At 36.4% G+C, this 1,807-nt stretch overlaps 1 protein-coding gene across 1 annotated transcript in view; it reads right to left on the bottom strand.

Annotated features, from left to right (window-relative positions):
• LOC107676128 (E3 ubiquitin-protein ligase DTX4-like) overlaps positions 1-1,807 on the bottom strand; it is a 19,533-nt gene that overhangs the window by 1,236 nt on the left and 16,490 nt on the right. Inside the window, exons 7-9 of the mRNA XM_016470652.1 lie at positions 1,463-1,673; positions 822-931; positions 579-668 (exon numbers count right to left, since the gene is read on the bottom strand). Coding sequence (XP_016326138.1) covers positions 579-668; positions 822-931; positions 1,463-1,673 — 411 coding nt within the window. The remainder of the gene's footprint in view (positions 1-578; positions 669-821; positions 932-1,462; positions 1,674-1,807) is intronic.

The following is a 1,807-nucleotide window of genomic DNA, read 5'->3' as shown; positions in this document are numbered from 1 at the left end:
CTCCCCCCACCTACAATCCCTGCCGGTACGAGACTCGAACCCGCAACCTTTGGGTTACGAGTCCGACTCTCTAACCATTAGGCCACGACTTCCCCCCCAAGACTACAGTAAGATTTAACTTCTACTGTTAATAAGATTTTGGTAGGCTACTATTAGATGGATAGCCTAAATACCCTAATTCAGATGGGCTACCTTTTTTTTTTAGTGGTATATCAAAAAGTGTATATTTTTTTAATGTGATTGTTGGTACATTTTACCAGTTTTTACCATACTTTCAAAACAAAAATTAAAATGGGAAAAATATGCAATATGAAAATAATTGAAGACAAAATGTGTTTTACTGAGAAAAAACAAGATTTGGTTTTTAAAAAGCCTTTTTCCAAAAGGTACATCTGGAAAAAGGGGGGTTGTCTTATAATCAGGGTCGTCTTATATTCGGGCCAATACGGTATTACTATTTTTACTGTATTTTTCAGCAAATAACTGCAGTCTTGGTGAGCGTAAAAGACTTAAAAACATAAAAACAACCCAAAGTTTACAGTAGTTTTGAACAGGCACTGTACAGTAGGAGGACTTACCTTGTGTCCTTTTTCATTGTCTGGAAGATAGCAGTGACGGGGAAATCCTCTTGCCGTAAAAGGCTTCCCTGGATTTGGATGCTCAGGACCCTTGTGAGAGACAGGAGAGGAGATATTCTATTAAATATAATAATGATTGTGTGGAGACCAAGTGTAAACGCAACCAAGATGCACTGAAAATGGACTACAATCTAAGCATCTTTAATAGAACACAACTTCATAAACCATATGATATATTTATACCTGTATCCCGGGCGGTATGTTGTAGATGATGCGAATGGTTTTGCAGTCTGGGTGTCCTGGAAGTGAGTGCGGGATGACATGGTACTCCATCTTACCGGGTGGCTGGTTGCCTGTCTTTACTCCATATATTGTCTTGCATGTGGGACACTGTATATAATGTATGCATGCAGGTGAAGTAGGATGTACTATATATCTAACTTTCAATATATTGTTGAGCGATAATATATTTTCCATTTTTCAACAATACAAAAATCAAGCAGTTGAGATTGCAATATAGTACGTATCATTTTGAGTGTACTGTATGTATCTGGGTAAGGTTGGATAGACTTATAGTAGTTGTATCATTCGTTAATTAATTTGAGTTATTAATTTGTTATCTGGTAATATTGAAAATTATGCAACCTGTACGGTTTTGTTCAATTTTGTATCAATTTGTATTAATCAATGAATGATGTAAGGTAACTTTTATTATTATTATAGGTATTATTTGCTTTACTCTACTAAAGAGCGTTCTTTAAACTGTCTAAATGCTTCATCAGGATGATTTAGTTATTTTGATGTGAGACAAGAAGTGTTATTTTAAGTGGGAAGTCGATGGCCTAATGGTTAGAGAGTCGGACTCGTAACCCAAAGCTGGTTGCCTGTCTTTACTCCATATATTGTCTTGCATGTGGGACACTGCAGGCTGCCATCTTTGTTGCCATTGTTGTACATGGCCACTAGGCACTGCAGGTGATAAAGATGCCCACATTGTGCCAGTCTTCCAACCGACTCTGCACGTGAAACACTTGGTACACCAGGACCCTTATACCCCGAGGGTCCCTCTAGAGCCTCCATACAAATAGTACAATCCTGAAAGGAAATACAGAATACCGATATAAGACGTAGATATAAAAAGGTTAAGAAATGGATTTGTTTTTTTGTGACCATAAGTTTTAATGCAATATAAAATATTAAAAAAAATAAAAAAAAAAAAAAAAAAAATA

This window comes from Sinocyclocheilus anshuiensis, unplaced genomic scaffold, assembly GCF_001515605.1.
Source record: "Sinocyclocheilus anshuiensis isolate Anshui unplaced genomic scaffold, SAMN03320099.WGS_v1.1 scaffold3437, whole genome shotgun sequence".
In the NCBI taxonomy this organism is placed as follows: Eukaryota; Metazoa; Chordata; class Actinopteri; order Cypriniformes; family Cyprinidae; genus Sinocyclocheilus; species Sinocyclocheilus anshuiensis.
This window is presented reverse-complemented; position numbering and strand designations above follow the sequence as displayed.